The following is a 22,488-nucleotide window of genomic DNA, read 5'->3' on the forward strand; positions in this document are numbered from 1 at the left end:
GTCCTGCTGAAGAAAGAGGACATCATCTGTTATGAGCCACCTTTTACTTGTTCTTTACAATACAGCAAACTAGCAGTCAGCTGTCATGCTGCCATTTTTCTGGATTCACATGAAGTAAATCACAACAAACAAATCAGATTTGGTAAAGCTGATTTTCTTTTTTTTTAATTTGAGGCACATTCAATTCACCTTGAACAGATCGTTTTGACTTTACAGCCAGATTTTTCTACTCTTGGATACATTCTTTAATCCCATAGAAAATGTGGGGTTTTTTTTTTTTGGTAAATGTGTTTTCTATGCTGTATCACAGTGTGAACATTGAGGGCTAGTTATTTTCTGAAAATAATGGGTTTTTTTTATTTGTTCCCAGGTAATAACGCAAGCAAGTGGAAGTGTTTCACATCACACAATCCATACCCAGCCAGTTGGAAAACATTTTGACAGAGTTGACGACTTCTTCATTCCCAGCACAACGTTGATTATAAATCATATCAGGTATGAAACATTTTACAATTCAACAGGCATGTAAAATATAACATGATGCATAGGTCAAATTGACAGCACTATATAGAAGTTAGCTTAATGTATTGGAAAATTATTATTTGAAAAAAATCTGATAGTGTTAAGATGTGGAAAAATGGCATTGTAAAAAGAAAATAATGTACATTAAGAAAAAAATAAACCAATGTCTTCTTACCCATCAAGTCTCACTGAAAATGTAATCCCAACTTCACTGCGTTATAGTCTTTACTGCTATACATTAATTCTTTCATAACACGGACAGCTTACATTTTTTCATTTTGTTTTTTTCCTTCCTTTCTTCTTAGAGCCTTAACTTTTTTATTTTACTGTCCACACAAAAAAATGTGGGTTTGTTTTTTGCGGGACGAGATGTGTTTTTAATGACACCGTTCATTTCACTACATAGCGTATTATAAAATGGTGAAAAAAATCTAGATGTGGAAAAATTGTGAAGAAAAAGCAAAACAGAATTCTGACATAGCTTTGAGGACATGTTTTTATGGTGTACATTTTGTGATAAAAATGACCTTGCAATATGCTTCTACTTATCTATATCGTTACGACAATATCAAACATGTCAAGTTTTTGTTATTGTTTTAGGGATAAAAACAAATCAGTTGTTTTCCCCCAAAAATTGGGGGTTGGGGAAGTGAGGTGGTGTTCTGTCACCATTTTCAAAACCTGTAATGTTTTTATTTTCTGATGGAGCCATGTTATGGCACATTTTTTGCAGGGTGAGATTACTTTTTTATTGATACCATTTTAGATAGATATGATGTTTTGCCATGGACATTGGTGTAGATAGCTGAAATCACATTGTCCTTGGAATCTCAGCCACAGGCAGGGTTTCAAAGGAGCACTGCTAGGACAAGCATGGAGGTCTTTATCAGACTAGAGATGAGCGAACCGGTCGCGGTTCAGCTCGAGGTCGGTTCGCCGAACGGGGGTCCCGTTCGAGTTCGGTTCGTCGAACGTTCGACGAACCAAACTCGAACCTATAGGCTATAATGGGAGGCAATCACAAACACATAAAAATGCATTATAAATGTACACAAACAGTTAATAAACATTGCCATAACACTTACCGGTCCTCGCGATCCCTTCTGCACTCTGACTCCTGCCGCTATTCCATCCGATGATCGCTGAATCCTCCCGGTGACGGCACTGCCAGCAGAGATGCAGGACCTATCGTGACGTCAAAGTAGCCATGTGACCAGTCACGTGGCTGTTATCTCATTGGCTACAGACTGGTCACATGACTATGATGCGACATGTAGGACCTGCGAGTGCATCTCTCCGGTACACGGTGCACATATGTGTATCGCCGTGTACCGGCGACATGCTCTAGCACACGGTCGACTCCCTGTTCCGTTAGGGACCGGCTGACACAGCCGGTCATTAATGGAGATCACCGTTGCCATAGCAACGCAGTTAGCGGTGACGTCACCGCTAACCGTGGCTCCGAGAGCACCGTTGCTATGGTAACGCGTCTGTCAGCGTTACCGCTGTTACCGCTGACAGCCAGCACTGATCACTCACGGAGTGAAGGCTGCACGCTGCTTCCCGATTGTAGTGAGGATTGTAGTGAGGATGAGGTTCCCCAGCCCCAAGTGATGAGCTGGTGAACCTCATCCTCACTACAATCGTCACTACTACTACACTAGTGAGGATTGTAGTGAGGATGAGGTTCCCCAGCCCCAAGTGATGAGCTGGTGAACCTCATCCTCACTACAATCGTCACTACTACTACACTAGTGAGGATTGTAGTGAGGATGAGGTTCCCCAGCTCATCAAGTGATGAGCTGGGGAACCTCATCCTCACTACAATCGTCACTACTACTACACTAGAAAGAAAGAAGACAGAAGAGCAGGATCGTGGAGGGCTGACAGGGGGTAATAAAGATGGAGTCTCTAATGTGTCTGTGTATTTATTTCTATTAAAGTATTTTTTCTCTGTGTGGTGTTTTTTTTAACCCTTTATTGGAGATTCTTAATGGCCGGGTCAAACGTGCCTGACATTAAGAATCTCTGGCTTAATACTGGCTAGTAAAACAAAGCCAGTATTAACTCATGATTAGCCAACAAGCCACCCGGCTCCAGGGCTGTTGGAAGAGTTGGATACAGCGCCAGATGATGGCGCTTCTATGAGAGTGCCATTTTCTGGGATGGCTGCGGACTGAAATCCGCAACAGAGGCGCCCAGAAACCTCGGGCTAACCTGTGCTGCGGATTCCAATCCCCAGCTGCCTAGTTGTACCCGGCTGGACACAAAAATGGGGCGAAGCCCACGTCATTTGTTTTTTAATTATTTCATGAAATAAGTGAAATAATTAAAAAAAACGGGCTTCTCTATATTTTTGGTTCCCAGCTGGGTACAAATAGGCAACTGGGGGTTGGAGGCAGCACGTGGCTGCCTGCTGTACCTGGCTAGCATACAAAAATATGGCGAAGCCCACGTCATTTTTTTGGTGGGCAAAAAAATTCTGCATACAGTCCTGGATGGAGTATGCTGAGCCTTGTAGTTCTGCAGCTGCTGTCTGCTCTTCTCCATACAGACAGACAGCAGCTGCAGAACTACAAGGCTCAGCGTACTCCATCCAGGACTGTATGCAGAAGTTTTTTGCCCCCTGAAAAAATTATGTGGGCTTCGCCATATTTTTGTATGCTAGCCAGGTACAGCAGGCAGGTACGGCTGCCCCCAACCCCCAGTTGCCTATTTGTACCCGGCTGGGAACCAAAAATAAAGGGAAGCCCTTTTTTTATTATTTCATGAATTTCATGAAATAATTAGAAAACAAATGACATAGGCTTCGTCCCATTTTTGTGTCCAGCCAGGTACAACTAGGCAGCTGGGGACTAGAATCCGCAGCACAGGTTGGCCTGAGCTTTCTGGGCCCCACTGCTGCGAATTGCAGTCTGCAGCCGCCTCAGAAAATGGCATTTTCATAGAAGCGCCATCTTCTGGCACTGTATCCAACTCTTCCAGCACCTGCCTGTTATACCTGGCTAGCATACAAAAATATGGCGAAGCTCACGTCCTTTTTTTGTAGTTTTTTGGCAAAAAAAATAAAAAATGCTTCCCTGGATTTTCCATTGCCAGTGAAGGTAACACCAAGCAGTGGGGGTTAGCAGCCAGTAGCTGCTTGGATTACCCTTAGCTAGCAATACAAAAAATGCAGCGTGAGCCCATATATATATTTTTTAATTATTTATTTAAATAACTAAAAATAAAATGGGCTTCCCTGTATTTTGATTGCTGGACATCACAGTGCTGTAAAAATAAATCTTTAAAAGAATGACGTAGCGCTCCGCGGTATTTTTGATTCTCAGCGCAGATAAAGCAGACAGCTATGGGTTGCCACCCCCATCTGCCTGCCGTTACCTTTGTTGGCAATCAAAATACAGGGAAGCCCATTAATTTTTTCTATTTAAAAAATAGTTAAAAAAAAAATGACGTTGGGTCCCCCCATTTTTGATAGCCAGCTAGGGTAAAGCAGATGGCTGTAGCCTGAAAACCACAGCTGGCAGCTTTACCGTGGTTGGGGATCCAATGTGGAGGTCCCCTCAGGCTCTTTTTTATAATTATTTTATAAATATTAATAATTACACAATAAAAGTAGGGTCCCCCCCAAATTGGATCACCAGCCAAGGTAAAGCGGACAGCTGTGGTCTGGTATTCTCAGGGTGGGAAGGTCCATAGTTATTGGGCCTTCACAGCCTAAAAATAGCAGGCCGCAGGCACCCCAGACGTGGCGCATCCACTAGATGCGCCAATCCTGGCGCTTCGCCCCAGCTCATCCCGTGCCCTGGTGCAGTGGCAAACGGGGTAATAAATCGGGTTGATACTAGCTGTAAAGTCACCTGAGATCAAGCCCAGCAGTTTGTGATGTCATGGCGTCTATTAGATACCCAACATCATAAACTGTCAGTACTAACAAAAACAAAAAATCGACAAAAGAAATTTATTTGAAAAAACAGTCCCCAAAACATTTCCTCTTTCACCAATTTATTGTAAGAAAAAAAATAAAGGGGTCCCACGACGACTCTGGACCGTCTAGAATATGGGGGGGAGACACTCAGGGAACGTATCCCCCATTTTCTAAGAGTGCGGACCCTTCATGTGAGGAGTGTGGGTGCAATGAATCTGCACTCACTCTTTTCGGGTCGACAGCAGCAGAGTCCATGTCGTAATGGTTGCTACCAAAGCTGCAATGCCCTGCTCATGAGGTAAGGGCATGTCTAATCAGGAGAACTACTGTATGCATGGCAGAGCTAATGGGTAGACCGACCATAGAAAAAGAACGGAGAAAAAGTGGAGAAAAAGTGGAGAAAAAATGGAGAAAAAAATGGAGAAAAAGTGGAGAAAAAGTGGAGAAAAAGTGGAGAAAAAGTGGAGAAAAAAATGGAGAAAAAGTGGGGAAAAAGCGGAGAAAAAGCGGAGAAAAAGCGGAGAAAAAAATAAAGAAAAAATGGAGAAAAAGTGGAGAAAAAGTGGAGAAAAAAATGGAGAAAAAGTGGAGAAAAAGTGGAGAAAAAGTGGAGAAAAAGTTAAGAAAAAGTGGAGAAAAAAATGGAGAAAAAGTGGAGAAAAAGGGGAGAAAAAAAATGGAGAAAAAGTGGAGAAAAAGTGGAGAAAAAGTGAGAAAAAGTGGAGAAAAAAATGTAGAAAGAGTGGAGAAAAAATGTAGAAAAAGTGGAGAAAAAGTGGATAAAAAGTGGAGAAAAAGTGGAGAAAAAAATGGAGAAAAAGTGGAGAAAAAAATGTAGAAAAAGTGGAGAAAAAGTGGAGAAAAAGTGGAGAAAAAGTGGAGAAAAAAATGGAGAAAATGTGGAGAAAAAGTGGAGAAAAAGTGGAGAAAAAATGTAGAAAAAAATGTAAAAAAAGTGGAGAAAAAATGTAGAAAAAGTGGAGAAAATATGGAGAAAAAGTGGAGAAAAAGTGGAGCACCCTTTGGTGCCTTTCATGTGGCACTAAGGGGTGCTTAGCTTTGTATTTAGCCAAAAAAATGAAAAAAAAAATGACGTAGGGTTCCCCCTAGTTTTGTAGCCAGCTAGGGTAAAGCAGACGGCTGCAGCCTGCAGACCACAGCTGGCAACCTCACCTTGGCTGGTAATCCAAAACTGAGGGCACCCCACACTGTTATTTTAAATTAAATAAATAATTTTAAAAAAAAACACGTAGGGGTCCCCCAAAATTGGATCACCAGCCTGGTTTAATCCAAGGGGTTGCCATGACGATCCACACTGTCCCAGTCAATGAAGAGCAGGATGTTCCCCATTGGCTGGGAGAGCAGTGCAGTGACCTGAGCTAACATCAATGGGTCAGCCCAGGTCACTGCAGGGCATGACAAGTGCTGCTGTCAGCGAGGTACATTACCTGCGCTGATCTCCAGCACACTGACAGCCCCTGTCACTGAGTTCAATGACCAGCGCCTTCACACCAAGTATCGCGAGAGGCCCGTGACGTCACCGCTAGTCAGTCTCGGGTCGGAAGCGAGAGAAGGTGATGTGACAAGCGGCGGCCATGGAGGACAGTGACAGCGCTGAGGTCGGGATGGCGGGACTTCATCACCGCAGGTAAGCCGAGCGGGACCATGTGTGTGTGTGTGTGTGTGTGTGTGTGTGTACGTGTGTACATGCCGCGGGCAGGAGGGGGCGGAGCGAGCTGAGCGGGGAAGTGTGGGCTTCCTGCACGTAACTAGGATAAACATCGGGTTACTAACCAAAGCGCTTTGGTTGGATACCCGATGTTTATCTTGGTTACCAGCTTCTGGCAGGCTGCCAGCAATGGCTCCTGCACACTGTAGCTGTAAAAAGCCCTGCTTTTTGCTGCTAGAACCGTTCTCGAACGTATCTAGAACTATCGAGCTTTTGCAAAAAGCTCGAGTTCTAGTTCGATCTCGAACAGCCCCCAAAATCATTCGAGCCTAGAACTGGAGAACCTCGAACCTCGAACCGCGCTCAACTCTATATCAGACCCCTTTCTGTCACAGCAACCCATTGGCGATCCACAATCACATCATGGGTGTGCCAATGGGTGCTTAAAATGGCACACTCCTATGCCATCATGTGTTAAATCCTGCTGTCAGATTTTGACAGGAGTAATTAACAGATTAACAATTGAGGGAAGAGCTTTAAGCCCACTCCATACACCCGCTTCCAACATGCCCCATACCTGTACGGCAGAATTCATGAAGGGATAAAATATTGGAAGGGTTCCTGCTAAGATTTGTGCTTTTGGAGTGATAGAATTAAACTCTGCAGATAGGCCCTAAGGCTCCCTTCAAACGTCCGTGTAGAAAAGCATGTTTTGCCCTGTGCATTTTGGACATCCGTATAGCTATCTGTGTGTCCATGTGTGTAATCCATGTCACATAAGTGTGACACACATGTGCTGTCTGTATGTTTCTGTGAGACATCCGTTTTTCATCCATGTGACATGCATGTAACAGGTACTTGAAAAAAATTCATGATACTGAAATTAATATTTTGCTATGTGTAAAAGATGTGCAAAGCCAGAAAATTGATAGATAAATGTTAGATAGATAGACATAGAGAGATAATAGAGATAATTAATAAAAAATTTACGAAAAAGCATGGGGTTGTCCCTAAATTACATAACCAGTAGCAGCTGTTTGTGGAAACCCCCAGCTGTCATCTGTACCTTGGCTGGTTTTGAAAAATAGAGGGGATTTTTTAAATTATTTGAACAAATAATTTAAAAACATTCGTACAGTCCACCCTATTTTTCAAAACTCGCCAAGAGACAGCAAACAACTGAGGGAAGATATTTTTAGGGATGGAAGAGAAAGATTTATTTGTCCCTTCCCTTAATAAAAAAAGCTTGCTGTCACCCCAGAAGTGGCGCACCTATTTGATACACAAAGTATAGCGCTATAGTTAGCTCATCCCATTACCCTGATGCGGTGGCAAACAGGTTGATTCCAGCTGTGAGTTGCCAGCTGGCATCAAGCCCTGGTATTAGTAATAGGTGGGCATCCAGCAGACATCCCCATTACTAATCCAGTAGAAATTTAAAAAATTAAAAATTGAATGAACACCCCCTCATTCACCTATTTATTAAAAATTATTTTAAGAAAAAGTCCACCGTAATCCATAGCAATGTCCCATGACGTTCCCCAACAGCGAATTGGACAGCTATAAAAAGAGAAGATGATTAACAAAATAAAGACAAAAGACACCCTCATCCACCAATTTATTTCCCTGCAAAAAGTCTAATCCAAGGTCTGACATAATCCAAAAGGGAGTCCTACGACATTCCAAGACTCACTGTCTTAGCCAATGAAGAACAGAACATTCCTCATTGGCTGGTACAGCAGTCACTGCAGGCTCATACACTGTTATGTTTGAGAACCACTGCAGTAAACTGAGATGATCTCATGAGGTCATACCAGGTCACTACAGGGGGGTCACACAGTAGTCCGTCATACAGTTTAAGGCCAATGGTACCAAATCCTAATTAAATGTATGTAAACTTTTGATTTTGCAGAAAGTAATAAAAATGCCTTAAATTATTCTCTCTTTCTCATTATTCTTACATGTGGCAAATCTAAATAATTTTGGTAATCCAAATTGACCTAAAATGGGAATTCTGATCTCATGTCAGATAGTGAGAAAAACATGCATATGTGTCTTTTTAGAAAGTGTATGTGTATATATATATATATATACAAGCTTAGTAAAGTGAGTGTTGAATTGAAATTTAAATGTCAGTTCAGCCACATATTTAACTGTATTAAGCCTGCTTTACACATTGCAATTTCGCATACGATATTGTATGCGATTTGCAATGCCCCCATCGTATGTGTGGCACGTTCAATTTGTTGAACGTGCCGCACAAACGATTAACCCCTGTCACACGTACTTATCTTCCATACGACCTCGATGTGGGCGGCAAACGTCCACTTCCTGGAGTGGGAGGGACGTTCGGCGTCACATCGACGTCACACGGCAGGCAGCCAATAGAAGCGGAGGGGCGGAGCTGAGCGGGACGTAAACATCCCGCCCACCTCCTTCCTTCTGCATTGTGGGCCGGGAGCCGCAGGACGCAGGTAAGATCTGTTCATCATTCCCGGGGTGTCACACACTGCAATGTGTGATACCCCGGGTACGATGAACAATCTGACGTGCAATTCTAGAGAAAGGTACGATGTGTACGCGATGAACGTTTTACCGTTTAATCACAATTGCACGTACCTTTCACACACTGCAATGTACCTTACGATGCCGGATGTGCGTCACTTACGACGTGACCCCGCCGACACATTGTAAGATACATTGCAGCATGTAAAGCAGGCTTTACTTCAAACTACAATTCCCAGAATGTCCTTAACAATGGTAAGGAGGTGCATTGAGTTGTTATCAGTCATCATCAGACTGCTTACTTGGGATGAGCAAACCTCTCAAGGCTTGATTTGTTTTGTGTATGTCGACTCCACCTGTGTTCGCCAAATGGCACGATGAACAGCTCCAAGAACATATCTGAACCCCAATGAATTCTATGGGAGGCAAAAACAAAAGCATAGATAACACCTTTAGGGGGGCCCATAATCTGCCAAAACAGCTCAAACCGTTTTAGCGTAGAGCCATACTGTTGTAGCACGGCCATTAGCTTCCTAGACTATTAAAATAAGAAATATTGAGGTGGATGAGTGACAGGTATAGGCCTCGGGGGCTGGGAACCCTCATACCACATGCAGCAGCTCAAACTGCTTTTCCGCTCAGCCATACTTAGGTGACTGCAATATTAGCTTCATATACTGTTAATGCTATACACATTTAAGGATAGTAAGACAGATAGAGAGTGAAAGGTAGCTGCATGCCTGCCTGGAAGTCCTACTGCTACAGTCAACACACAACAAGCACACCCCATCCACATTTCAAAAAATTAGGGGCAGACACCAGGACAGTTTAATTAATTGCCCCAGAGTTCACATAGTGTCTTTGCACAGCAGTTAGGCTGCTGGACCTTGCAGAAGACAGGGTTTGACCCAAAAATGAAAGTTTTCAAATAAAGAGGTGGATGAGTGAGAAGAGTATGCCTGTTACTCTGAGACACCTACCACTATAGACAAGACACAACTTGGAAACCCAACATTGAGTCTCCACATGTCCACAAATTATGGGCACCAGGACAGTCTCATCAATTGCCCTAGAATACCCATTGTGTTTTTCACAGCAGTCAAGCATGATCCATGTACCACACAAGGTCTGGCCCAGAATTTACAGCTTTCAAATTAAGTTAAAATTAATACGTGTGTGGGTGAGTGACTGGTTTTGGCCTGCTGTGCTGGTAGTACTCATACTTCATTCAACAGCTAAAAGCTGCTTTTCTGCCAAGTCAGGTGGCAGCAATATTATCTTCATAGACTGTTAAGCGGGCTTTACACACTGCGACATCGTTAGCGATGTCGTGAGCGATAGCACCTGCCCACGTCAGTGGCGCATCACGGGGTGATCGCTGCTGTAGCGAACAATATTGCTACGGCAGCGTCACACGCAATTACCTGTTCACCGATGTAGCTGTGGCCGCCGAACAATCTCTCCTTTAAGGGGGAGGTTCGTTCGGCGTCACAGCGGCGTCACTAAGCAGCCGCCCAATAGAAGCGGAGAGGGCGGAGATGAGCGGCCGGAACATCCCGGCCACCTCCTTCATTCCTCATTGCCGACGGCTGCAGGTACAATGTTGTTCCTTGTTCTTGTGGTGTCACACAGAGCAATGTGTGCTGCCGCAGGAACGACAAACGACCTGCTTTCCAAACGAGGAACGATTTTTTAAAAATGAACGACGTGTGCACGACCAACGATTTGACACCTTTTTGCAATCGTTACTGATCACAAACAGGTGTCACACACAACGACATCGCTAACGAGGCTGGATGTGTGTCACCAACACAGCGACCCCGACGATCTCATTAGCAATATCGTTGTGTGTAAATGGGCCTTTATTCTTAGACTCATTTAAGCATAGTACGAGAGGTGGATGAGTGAAAAAAGCTGCATACCCGTCAGTCTGGGAGCCCTCCTACATTCTTCATTCATCTGGGAATCATACTATGCTAAAAAGAAGGACACATCAAACATGAGGCCAGTATAATGAAGGTGACCGAAAAATCCAAATATTATGTTTAATGTGACAGATAGAGACCAAATAAAAGCAGTAGGTGAATAACAAAAACTGTTTATCCGTAAGTGGAGTTTACCTTTGTTGAAAATAGGGGAAAAGGGTGTAGGGTAAATTAGTCGTGACTGCACTGGTAGATAAACCAGATAAGGTAAAAAAAAGACATTATCTATGGACCTACATAATAATGATCTGTTGGAGATCAGATATAACAGTTTGCCATAGTGATAGTTCTGCTTCACATAACTTGTTTTATTTACTGCCCCATTCTATGTCTTGTTGTGTATAAATATATGACTCTTTAGATTTTGTGTTATACTTAGCCTGAAGATGAGACCTTAGTAGTCTCGAAAGCTTGCTATTATTACCATCTTTTCAGTTAGCCATTAAAAGGTATCAACCACTGAGGACTTCAGTTCTTTTAAACATTTTTTTGTCTCTACTGGCTAACATGGTACAAAGATATATTTTACCTGTTGGAGATCAAAACATTAAAACTGTATAAAGTTGTATCTTTTAGATAAAAGCTAGACAAATCGGCAGTGTACCCTAAAAGACAAAAAGAAAAATAATTTTAAAATATTTGTCATATTCATTACATAAATAATCTGCATCAAGTGGCCTCTCCTCCTCTTCTTCCACCTCAACAACACACACAGTACAGTCCTCAGAGGTGGCACTCCAATTACCTTTGTTTCCTCCCACTGCACAGCTTTCCAACTGCCCAACTGATTGTGGGGAACCACAGATGGGCGACTGTGCAGACCTTTTTACACATTCTATTCCATGGACATCAGAGGTCTGCATTAAAGATTCACAGGTTCAAGAGGAGGAAAGCATCTGCACCAATGGCCATAACATTTGTCAGTTGGATCCAGGCCTGGATGAAGTAGGGTCTAAACAGAATCCAGACCCTTGTCAACAAACGTTAAGCCCCGTGGATGGAGATGATCATGAAGAGCGTCTGATACCTGATGATCACACATACTACACTGTGCTGTCAGGGCAGGAAGAGGAGGAGGGTGACTCTCAGTGAGTAGCGTGAAGAACTGACAGGATGACGATGAGGTTGTAGAACAAAGTACCCCCCCAACTACAACCCTCATTCACCATTTTTTTTTTTTTTTTTTTACCACCGATATCACAGAAACATTAGGAGCAGTTTAAATGGCAGAAGCAATTTCTGTGAGTTGTGGCACACATTTTCTAGACCATTTTGTGCACCAGCAGAACAGAGAACAATTCTGTAGAATACTGAAAAACTGGAGAGAATAGTGCCTAAGTATCTAGAGATCAATATCAGTGCCATCAGGTGGGGGGGCTGAACCTTTAACATTTTGGTCTTCAAAAAGGAAGAGTGGATTCAGCTAAACAGTTACGCCTTGGAGGTTTTGTCATGGCCGGCAGTCAGCGTTCTCTCAAGTTATGTCTTCAGCACTGCTGGTGGTGTCATGATAAGTGCATCCGGCTGTCCCCTGAAAATGTAGATGGCCTAACTTTCATCAAGTTGAACAAGTCATGGATCTCCAATGACTTTTCCATCCCAATCACATACTGTGCAGACTAAAGGCTGCTTTACATGCTTCAATTAATCATGCGATCACATTTGTGATCGCACCCGCCCTCATCATTTGTGCTGCACGGGCAATTTCTTGCCCGTGTTGCACAATGCTATAACCCCCGTCACACGTACTTACCTTCCAAACAACCTCGTTGTGGGCGGCGAACATCCACTTCCTGAAGGGGGAGGGACGTTCGGTGTCACAGCAATGTCACACAGCAGCCAGCCAATAGAAGCGGAGGGGCAGAGATGAGCGAGACGTAAACATCCCGCCCACCTCCTTCCTTCAGCATTGCTGGCGGGACGCAGGTAAGCTGTGTTCATCATTCCCGGGGTGTCACACGGAGCGATGTGTGCTGCCTTGGGAACGATGAACAACAGGACAGGCGATTTATAGAAAATGAGCGACGTGTCAGCGATGAACGAGAAGGTGAGTATTTCTGCTCGTTCATAGCTGTCATACGCTACGATATTACTAACAATGCCGGATGTGCGTCACTTACGACGTGACCCCGCCGTCATCTCGTTAGATATATTGTAGCGCATAAAGCCTGCTTTAAAGATGTAGTTTTCAGTATGCTGTATTGATATTGCATTATTATTGCAGTCTGCTACTACTGCTAATGTTACTAACAAGTGCCTTGGTGGCGCAAAACTCAAATGGTGTATTCACTACTTTTATAATTTGGCCTTGTTTATGCTAATTTATACTTAACATCAATTGCAAGAATTTGTAGCCCCAAATGACTACAAATGAAAAAAAATGTAAAAAAAATTGTTGATCACTGTTTAGGTTATGATCAGACCAGTATGAAAAAATGGTCACGCAGGTGACATTGCCTCAGCACATGTGACAGGTTCCTAGGAACAATCAGCAGGTAAATTGGTATTGTCTACAAGTCATCCAATACAACAGGATTGTGCATAACCAGCCTCTGCTTTGGTCACAGGGTGGATTTTTGGCATGTTGTCAGAGGTCAAGTTGCAGTTCAAGTGAAGGTCTGGGGTGCTGGGTTTCTTTTTAGACACACCTACTAATTAACCAATCATTTCGTGAGCACAGGTGAGGATGTAAACTAGGATTGAATGCATTATATGACAAGGCGACAAAACTTTTCTCTTGCCAAAATCTGACCTTTCAGTGTTCATTAAATGATCAATACTTCTGCTTTGCAGCAACTTTATTTTCATAACCTAAACTAAATTTGAGAGCATTTCAGCTTTCAAAAGAGTAATTTATAAAACCAATGGATGAATTTAAAGTCAGGTTATAAGCTTTTATTTACATAACATGGATAATCGACAGAAATTCTGTCAGGGACTGTATACTGTAATTTTTATTTATATAGCGCCAACATATTCCGCAGCACTTTACAACTCAGAGTGGACATGCACAGACAATAGGATACATTACAGAATAACAAAATTTAACATATACCAAGAGGAGTGAGGGCCCTGCTCGTAAGCTTACAGTCTAGGAGGAAATATGGGAGGCAAAAAAGGTAGATTGGGGGGATTATTAGTTGGTGCTGCTCGCTGTATCACATGTTGTGACTTAGTGCCATCTATTTCTATGGGAGCATCGACCCCTGTACAACCAGTGGTGCAATGTGTGAAAGTTGTATCACAGATGATGGATTGGACACATGGCTGGTGGGGTGACATGGACAGCTGGGCATGTGTGGGTCATAGCTGGGTCTCAATTTTTGTGTTATCAGTTGTGGAATGGGTCTCGGTCTCAGAGCACCAAGCCTACACCTCAAAAATGATTCCCCTCTTACTAATCATTGTTTAATGTAGAAATACTGGGCCAATGCCATTTCCCAAGCCCTGTCCAATGCTTCAATGGTGCTTCATGATACTATTTGTACTTTGGGGCAATTAATGCCACTTTACTGGTCTTTGCCCCTATTTTTTTTGAAATATGAAGACTCCAAGTTAGGTGTCCATATTGTGTGTTACCTGTAGTGGCAGGGGCCTCAGACCACCAAACAAACACCTGTCACTCATTAACCTTTTAATATCTAATTTGAACGCTATAAATGCTGGCCCAGACCCTGTCTCGTTCATGACCCTGCCTCGTTCATGACCCTGCCTGCCGGCTATGCCACAACACTCTGGATACTCTTGTGCAGTTGATGCCACTTTTATGATGTCTGCCCCTAATTTTTGGAAAGGGGCACAGTGTTATCAATTAGTATTTATCTCCTCTGATATATATTTTTTGGAGGCCCACGCAAGTATCCAAATCTTATCATCTCTGTTGGGATACTGTGGAAGGAGCACAGAATTTGCAATCAGTATTTACAGTTAAAACCATAAGTTTACATACACTATCTAAAAAGACACATGTGCATGTTTTTCTCACTATCTGACATGAAATAGGAAAAAATCTTTCTCATTTTAGATCAATTACAATAAACTAAATTAGTTGTATTTGCCAAATACCAGAATGAGAGAGAGAATGTTTTAACGCATTTTTATTACTTTCTGCAAAGTCAAAAGTTTACATACATTTCATTAATACTTGGTAACATTGAACTTAAACTGCATGACTTAGGCCAAACATTTTGGATATCCTTCCACAAGCTTCTCACAATGGTTAGTAGGAATTTAGGCCCACTTCTCCTCACAGAACTGGTGTAACTGAGCCATGTTTGCAGATCACCTTGCTCACACTTGCCTTTTAAGCTTTGCCCATAAATTTTCAATAGGATTGAGATCAGTTTTGTGATGGCCACTCCAAAACATTGACTTTGTTATCCTTAAGCCACTTTGTAACCAGTTTGGCAGTATGCTGTGGGTCATTGTCCATATGGAAGACACATTTTTTAATGGGCAGTGGACAATGACCCAAATCATACTGCCTAATTTCCTTCCAAGTTTTAAGTTTCTGGCTTATGTCTTGAGATGTTGCTTCAATATTGCCACATATTCTTCTTTCCTCATGATGCCATTTATTTTAAGTGCAACAGTCCCTCCTGCAGCAAAACAAACCTGCAACATGATTCTGCCACCCCCTTTTTTCACAGTTGGATTGATGTTCTTAGGCTTCAAAGCTTCCCCCTTTTTCCTCCAAACAAAACGATGGTAATGATGGCCAAACAGTTCCATTTTAGTTTTGTCAGACCACAGAACATGTCTCCAAAAATTAAGGTCTTTGTTCCTGTGTGCATTTGCAAACATTCATCTGGCTTTTTTATGTTTCTTTTGGAGAAATGGCTTCTTCCTGGCTTTTTAGCCCATGTTGATACAGTACTTGTTTCACTGTGGATAATGACACAATCTTATCTGCTTTTGCCAACATCTTCACAAGGTCTTCTGCTTTTGTTCTTGAGTTGATATGCACATGTCTGAACAAAGCACATTCATCTCTGATACACAGAACCCATCTCCTTCCTGAGCGGTATGATGGCTGGACATTCCAATCTTGTTTGTACTACCATATAAATGTTTGTACAGATGAACAAGCCACCTTCAGCTATCTGGAAATTACACCCAAGGATGATTACTTGTAAAAGTCACCAATTCTCTTCTTAAGATTTTAGCTGATTTCTTTTTACTTTCCCATGATGCTGAAGCAGTGTCTTTCTGGTGTGCATTAAAATACATCCACACGTGTCTCTAATTAACTCAGATGTTCCTAATAAACCTATCAGAAGCTTCCTAACAGAAGCTCTCCCATATTATTTAAAGGCTCTTAGGCGGGCTTTACACGTTGCGACATCGCTACCGATATATCGTCGGGGTCACGACGTTAGTGATGCACATCCGGCACCAGTAGCGACATCACAATGTGTAAATCCTAGGTGCGATGATGAACGAGCGCAAAAGAGTAAAAAATCGCTGATCTGTGTCACGTCGTTCATTTCCATAATGTCGTTACTGCTGCAGATTCGATGTTGTTTGTCATCTCCTTACCTGCGTCCACCGGCAATGCGGAAGGGAGAAGGTGGGCGGGATGTTATGTCCCGCTCATCTCCGCCCCTCCACTTCTATTGGCCGGCCGCTTAGTGACGTCGCGGTGACATCGCTGTGACGCCGAACGCACCTCCCCCTTGAAGGAGGGAATGTTCGGCGGTCACAGCGACGTCGCCAACAAGGTATGTGCGTGTGAAGCTGCCGTAGCGATAATGTTTGCTATGGCAGCCAGCACCAGATATCGCTTGTACGACGGTGGCGGGTGCTATTGCGCTCGACATTGCTAGCAATTGCTAGCGATGTCGCAGCGTCTAAAGCCCGCCTTAGTGTATGTAACCGTTTGACTTTTCAAAAAGTAATAAAAATGCCTTAAGACACGCTCTATCTTTCATTATTCTGGCATTTGGCAACTATAAATAATTTTGGTTCCTAATTGACCTAAAACGAGAAATGTTTATACCGATTTCATGTCAGATAGTGAGACAAACATGCATGTGTCTTTTTAGATAGTGTATGTAAACTTCTGGCTTCAACTATATATGCTGAAATGTCTATTAGTGGCACGCTGCATAGTTTTAGTTAGAATTTAGATCCTGAAATTTCAATCACTGAGGACCACTGAAGTAGCAATCTCTATTTAGATGATGAAATGGCCATTTGTGGCTAGATTACAGATTTTGCTATCTCTATTTATTTATGAAAGAGCAATTTTGAGCTGGTCCACAGATTTTGCACTATTTACAGTTAGGTCCAGAAATATTTGGACAGTGGCTGAATCTTCATGATTTGGCCTCTACATGCCACTATTATTTTAAATGAAATGCAATTGAAGTGCAGATTTTCAGGTTTAATTACAGAGGTTAATCAAAAACATCTTGTGAAACATTAAGGAATTACAACCCTTTTTCTACAGAGTTTCCTCATTTCAAAGATTCAAACGTAATTGGACAAATTTACTTTACTATAAATAAAATGGTCATTTTTAAAATCTTCGTAGAGAATCTTTTACAAGCAATGATTGAAGTCTGGAAGCCATGGATGTCACTAAATGTTGGGTTTCCTCGTTTATGATGCTTTGCCAGGCCTTTACTGAAGCTGACTTCAGTTGTTGCTTGTTTGTGAATCTTTCTGCCTTAAGTTTTGTATTAAGCATGTGAAATGCATGCTCAATGGGGTTCAGATCTGGTGATTGACTCGTCCATTGCAGAATATTCCACTTTTTTGCTATAAAAAATTCCTGGGTTTCTTTTGTACTATGTTTTGTGTCATTGTTCATCTGTATGCTGAAGCATCATCCAATCAATCTTTCTGCATTTGATGCAATATGAGCAGAAAGTAAAGCCCGGTACACTTCAGAATTCATCCAGCTGCTTTTGTGACATCATCAATAAACACTATTGACCCCTTATCATTGGAGACCATGCTTGCCCATGCCATCAAACTGTCTCCACTGTGTTTTACAGTGGATGGGGTGTGCTTTGGATCATGAACCGCTCCAAGACTTCTGCATACTTTCTTCTTCCCATCTTTCTGGTACAGGTTGATCTTAGTTTCATCTGTCCATATAATGCTTTTCCAGAATTGGGCTGAATTCTTTAGATGCTTTTTGACAAAGTCTAGTCATGCCTTTCTATTTTTAAGACGGAATAATGGTTTGCACCTTGTGGTGATGATCCCTCTGTATTTGCTCTCTTGAAGTCTTCTCTTTATGGTAAACAGATACTGAAACATCCATTTAATGGAGAGGGTTCTTCACTTTGCTGGATGTTGTGAAGGCGTTTTCCTTCACTAAGGAAAGGATTCTGTGATCATCCACCACTATTATCTTTCCTGAACATCCAGGCCTTTTTGAGTTCTCAAGCTCTATAGCGTGCTCATTTTTTTGCAGCATGTAAAAATATTCTTTATTTTGCCATCCCTAAAATTATCTCTCTGATTGATATTTTCTTTTTTCCAGCCCAATGATGGTTTGTTTTTCCTCCATAGAGAGCTCTTTTGACCGCAAATTGTGGGTTAAAAAACAAAAGCTTCCAAATGCAAATGTCACACTTGGAATCAGCTCCAGACCTTTTAACTGCTCAATTGATGGTGAATTAATGAGGGAATACCGTATTCAACCCATTAAAGAGAGTTTGAGATAATTGTACAATTACTTTTTGTCTCTTGAAAAAGAAGCAACTACATTTTACAGAGCTGTAATTCCTAAACCCTTACCCTAATTAGGATATGAATACCCTCAAAATAAAGCTGAGAATATGCACTTAAAAACACAGATTAATTACATAACTGTATATTGAATGTTTTGGTAAACATAAACAGTGTTAAAATTTGTGTCACTGTCCAAATATTTTTGGACCTAATGGTAAATGCTGAGCTTAGTAATTGTGGGCTGGACTACACAATTACCACTATTTAGATGATTAATTGGAAATTTTGACTGGAGAACAGATTTTGCTACCTCTATATAGATGATGTAATAATACTTGTCAGCTGGACCCCACGGTTAGTTAGCACTATTTAGATGATTAAAGGAGTTGTCCGACATAAACTCAAAAATTTTTGTTAACCTAATCTGTGCTGTATTGTCATATAAATCACCCCTACATTGTTATTTTTTGTTTTCTAACTTTTGTTCCTCTTGAATTCACCCTTTATTCTCTGCAGCTCTTTGTTTACATTCAGCTCTAGCAAACTGACCACTTCCTGTGCCAAACCTCCCAGTCACAGCTGGCACCGCCCAGCCTAAGTGTCCAGCCTCGCTTTCTGCCCGCCCCCTGCACACACATTCCCTATCTGTATTCTGCCCCAGCACCTGACCTGGTATCACTACAGCATTGCAAATAACAGCCCCACATCGGGCTCACACCACATCGGGCTCTGCACCCCACACCACATTGGGCTCTGCACCCCACACCACATCGGACTCTGCACCGCACACGCACATCGGACTCTGCACCGCACACGCACATCGGACTCTGCACCGCACACGCACATCGGACTCTGCACTGCATATGCACATCGGACTCTGCACCGCACATGCACATCGGACTCTGCACCGCACACGCACATAGGGCTCTGCACCCCACATGCACATAGGGCTCTGCACCCCACACGCACATAGGGCTCTGCACCCCACACACACATAGGGTTCTGCACCGCATACGCACATAGGGCTCTGCACCGCATATACACATAGGGCTCTTCACCGCACACGCACATAGGGCTCTTCACCGCACACGCACTTAGGGCTCTGCACCGCACACGCACATATAGCTCTGCACAGCACATGCACATATGGCTCTGCACTGCACACACACATATGGCTCTGCACCGCACACGCACATATGGCTCTGCACCGCACACACACATCGGACTCTGCACCTCACACACATATCAGACTCTACGCCGCACACGCACATAGGGCTCTGCACACCACACACACATACATAGGGCTCTGCACTGCACACACACACAGGGCTCTGCACCACACATACACACAGGGCTCTGCACCACACATACACACAAGGCTCTGCACCACACACACACACAGGGTTCTGCACCGCACACACACATGGCTCTGCACCGCGCACACAGGGCTCTGCACCGCACACACACAGGGCTTTGCACTGCACACACACAGGGCTCTGCACCGCACACACACAGGGCTCTGCACCACACACACACACACACACACACACGGCGCTCTGTACCGACCCCCCTACCCCCATAGAGAACACATGTAGGGAATACATACATACCCCTCCTCGGTCCCCGCCGCTCCTGCACGTTCGTCCGCTGTCTGGTCTGGACATATCAGCACAGTAGTGAAGTCACCGCTGTCCTTAACTGTCAGACACAGACAGCGGGGCAGTGATGACAAGAAGCGCTGCGTTCCCTCTCATCAGCGCTTTCAAATGTACCTGCATCTGTGATCTGTAATGCCGGTACATTTGAATGTGCGAGCCTGAGCAGGGGTCCGGTGCTGGCGGTGACACCGCTGCAGCCGCCGCCAGGCCCCTCCCCCAGGTCACGGACCCCCCAGCAGTGCAGGGGGAGGTTGCGGGGAGAGTAAGGGGTGCGGGGGAATGTGTGGGAGGGTTCAGGGAAGGGGGGCGGGGCTCATCGCACTGTACATTCCAGCAGGGAGGCGACATGATGTTCCAGATTTGCATGTCAACATGGCCCTGCCCATGGTGATATGAAATGACCGGAAGCAGCAAAATCGCGGCAGGAGCAGTCACATGATCACTCTGAGCCGGGGAAGAGGGGCTGACAGCAGGGCAGGTAACTGATCACTATCTACTTACCTGCCCCAATGTAGCCCAATAGGATAATAAGAAAAGTCAAAATAAGCCAGATAACCCCTTTAAATGACACTTTTTTGGCTGAATTACAGATTTTGCACTATTTAGATAATAAAATAGCACATTTTGGCCTGGAAAACACAATTAACACTATTTAAATGATGTAATAGCAATTTTTGGAAGACCCACACAATTAGCAATCACTAGATAATGAAATGCCTATTTGTGGCACACAACATTCCCTACACTGCAAGCCCCTGTACTTCTCTATTCTACACAATCGCCCTCCTAACTATCTCAGCTACCTAAAATACAACCCACTTGCTAAGCTAAATATCTGTCTAGCAACAGCAGCGGCAGCACTGTCCCTAAGCTGAAGCAATCACAAAATGGCGCCGACGCTGCATGTCCACATTATATGCAGAAGGACGTGACTTAGGCAGCCAATGACACAAAACCTTGTGTCTGAATGTTGTGGATGTTTTCTGTGCCTTAATTGGGCATAGAGTTGAGAAAAAAAGAAAACAGTCCACCGTTTCTCTGACCTCCCATCATCAAACACATCCCCTCACTCATCATACAGCACCACTATCCTAGTCAAAGTGATAATAAGGTACGAAAAAGCAATAGTGCAACTGCAAACAGTTACCGAGCAAAAAACAATCTGCCGAGTTTTGAAAAAAATGCTCGTGAATCCAATGCTGACCCGAATGAGTCAAGGCTCATGCCTAATTTGAAATTGGCAAATCTTTTTCAAACAAATTCGCTCATCTCTACTTCAGACCATGAAGGAACCATAGTACTGATGAGACGCTGGCAGTATCGCAAATAAACATTCACATGCAAGTAACTTGTAGATGATGTCCTCTCAGATGGAGTTGTTCCCGCCCCTTTTGTCTCCTTATAGTACAGACGCCATGATGAGATTTCACTCCTACAGCTCATATCTCCACATTTCCCTATTCTCCATTTTCAGCAGCACTTCCCAACTTGGTGCCATTAAAATAAAAGTATAATTTTACTATCCAAGAAATATAAATATCTCCCATGCAGTGTATGATAAGTGTACAAAACAACAAGGACCTCACATGCAAAAATCATAAGTTGATCTACTGCTGCTACTGCAAAAATTAATGCAACTGAACATGAGATTTTTGGTGTAATATTCTGATCAGACTGTATGTAGTTCTGTGCCTTGTTACAGAGAACTTCCACTACAGCAACAATGTACCAGCAGGGCAGGTGACCTAGTTCCTCACAACACCCATGCTGCAAGGCTGAGTCCCCAAGACTCCAGGCCACACTTCCCCACAGGCATACCTGAATAAATAATTGCCCCCAGTGCTATCCCCAGTGCACTGTGCTATCTCTACACACTGCCCATCTGTACAATATGGTGTCAACACTGGCCCTCTCCATAATATTCCCCCACACACTTCGCCTGTGTATAGTATGCCTCCCATATACTGCCCTTTTCTATAATATCCCCCAAATACTGCACCTCTCCATAATGTCCTCCCCTCACATTGACCCTCTACATAATTTTCCCCCACACACTATCTTTCTCCATATTAGCCCCACACACTGTGCCTTCTCCATAATATCCCTCCAAATACTGGTTCTCTCAAAAATAGCCCTCTAGACTTCCACTTTCCATAATGTTCCCCCAAACTTCCCTTTCTATAATATCTCCCCCATACTACATCTCTGCATAATGTTCCCTCTGCTCATTATTATACTATGTTTCCTTTCAAAATCCCCACTAATTATTCCATAATGTACCAATTTGCTTCATAAAGTCTGGCCCTTTGACTCATAATGTTCCAATATGCTCCATAATGTCCTCTATTGTTTAATAGTCCCCCATTGCCCCGTAATGTGCTTGGTAAAGTAACACCAATCCTCCCTCACCACGGCTCCCTCATCTAAAATAACTCCACATCTCATCTTTGGCTAATCATAATGGATTTCCCAGTGTCCATGATGTCATCTCCACCTCTGTAGCCTTGTCGCCTGTGGTCAGTGTGCTGACCTCAT

The 22,488-nt window shown here is 43.2% G+C and overlaps 1 protein-coding gene across 2 annotated transcripts in view; it reads left to right on the forward strand.

Annotated features, from left to right (window-relative positions):
* FSTL5 (follistatin like 5) overlaps window positions 1-22,488 on the forward strand; it is a 1,179,512-nt gene that overhangs the window by 1,148,233 nt on the left and 8,791 nt on the right. For both annotated transcript variants that reach the window (XM_075347385.1, XM_075347392.1), the window contains one exon: window positions 371-495. In XM_075347385.1, the coding sequence (XP_075203500.1) occupies window positions 371-495 (125 nt within the window). The remainder of the gene's footprint in view (window positions 1-370; window positions 496-22,488) is intronic.

Source organism: Anomaloglossus baeobatrachus, chromosome 1 (genome assembly GCF_048569485.1).
Source record: "Anomaloglossus baeobatrachus isolate aAnoBae1 chromosome 1, aAnoBae1.hap1, whole genome shotgun sequence".
In the NCBI taxonomy this organism is placed as follows: domain Eukaryota; kingdom Metazoa; phylum Chordata; class Amphibia; order Anura; family Aromobatidae; genus Anomaloglossus; species Anomaloglossus baeobatrachus.